This window comes from Etheostoma cragini, unplaced genomic scaffold, assembly GCF_013103735.1.
Source record: "Etheostoma cragini isolate CJK2018 unplaced genomic scaffold, CSU_Ecrag_1.0 ScbMSFa_589, whole genome shotgun sequence".
In the NCBI taxonomy this organism is placed as follows: Eukaryota; Metazoa; Chordata; class Actinopteri; order Perciformes; family Percidae; genus Etheostoma; species Etheostoma cragini.
Genome location: NW_023269193.1, coordinates 1 through 986, shown reverse-complemented (window position 1 = coordinate 986; position 986 = coordinate 1). Strand labels below are relative to the sequence as shown.

At 50.0% G+C, this 986-nt stretch overlaps 1 protein-coding gene across 1 annotated transcript in view; it reads right to left on the bottom strand.

Moving 5' to 3' along the window:
• The window catches only part of LOC117941347 (serine/threonine-protein kinase Chk2-like), a gene marked incomplete at its 3' end in the record, with an annotated part of 1,273 nt that extends 755 nt beyond the window's left edge, over positions 1–518 (bottom strand). Inside the window, exons 1-2 of the mRNA XM_034866394.1 lie at positions 287–518; positions 86–182 (exon numbers count right to left, since the gene is read on the bottom strand). Of these exons, the coding sequence (XP_034722285.1) occupies positions 86–182; positions 287–357 (168 nt within the window). The remainder of the gene's footprint in view (positions 1–85; positions 183–286) is intronic.
• Between the last annotated feature and the right edge of the window lie 468 nt (positions 519–986).

Genomic DNA, 986 nt, shown 5'->3' with positions numbered 1-986 from the left:
AGAGCAGCTGAGAGCAGCTCTGGGCCAATCAGAGAGCAGCTGAGAGCAGCTCTGGGCCAATCAGAGAGCAGCTGAGAGGACCCACCCCTTCAGACTGAAAGTTCTTCTTGTTGATTATCTTCACGGCGAATTTCCTGCACGACGATCTCTCGAAGGCCAGTTTAACTTCTCCACACACTCCTCTACACACACACACACACACACACACACACACACACACACACACACACGTTTAGCAGTGGTTGAGGACAGGAAGTGACATCACGGCGGTGTGACAGTGACTCACGTGCCGATGCGTCGAGTCAGAACATATTTCTCCTGAAGGCCTCTGGGTAAACTGGACTGGTCAGCTGACATCAGGTCGATGAAGACAAAGACTGAGAGACAGACAGGTTAGAGACAGACAGGTTAGAGACAGACGGGTTAGAGACAGACAGACAGGTTAGAGACAGACAGACAGGTTAGAGACAGACAGGTTAGAGACAGACGAGTTAGAGACAGACAGGTTAGAGACAGACAGGTTAGAGACATACGGGTTAGAGACAGACAGACGGGTTAGAGACAGACGGGTTAGAGACAGACAGGTTAGAGACAGACAGGTTAGAGACAGACAGGCAAGAGACAGACAGACAGGTTAGAGACAGACAGGTGAGAGACAGACAGGCGAGAGACAGACAGACAGGTTAGAGACAGACAGACTGGTTAGAGACAGACAGGTTAGAGGCAGACAGGTTAGAGACAGACAGGTTAGAGACAGACGGGTTAGAGACAGACAGATGAGAGACAGACAGGTTAGAGACAGACAGGTGAGAGACAGACAGGCGAGAGACAGACAGACAGGTTAGAGACAGACAGACAGGTTAGAGACAGACAGGTTAGAGACAGACAGACAGGTTAGAGACAGACAAGTTAGAGACAGACAGGTTAGAGACAGACAGACAGGTTAGAGACAGACAGGTTAGAGACAGACAGGTTAGAGACAGACA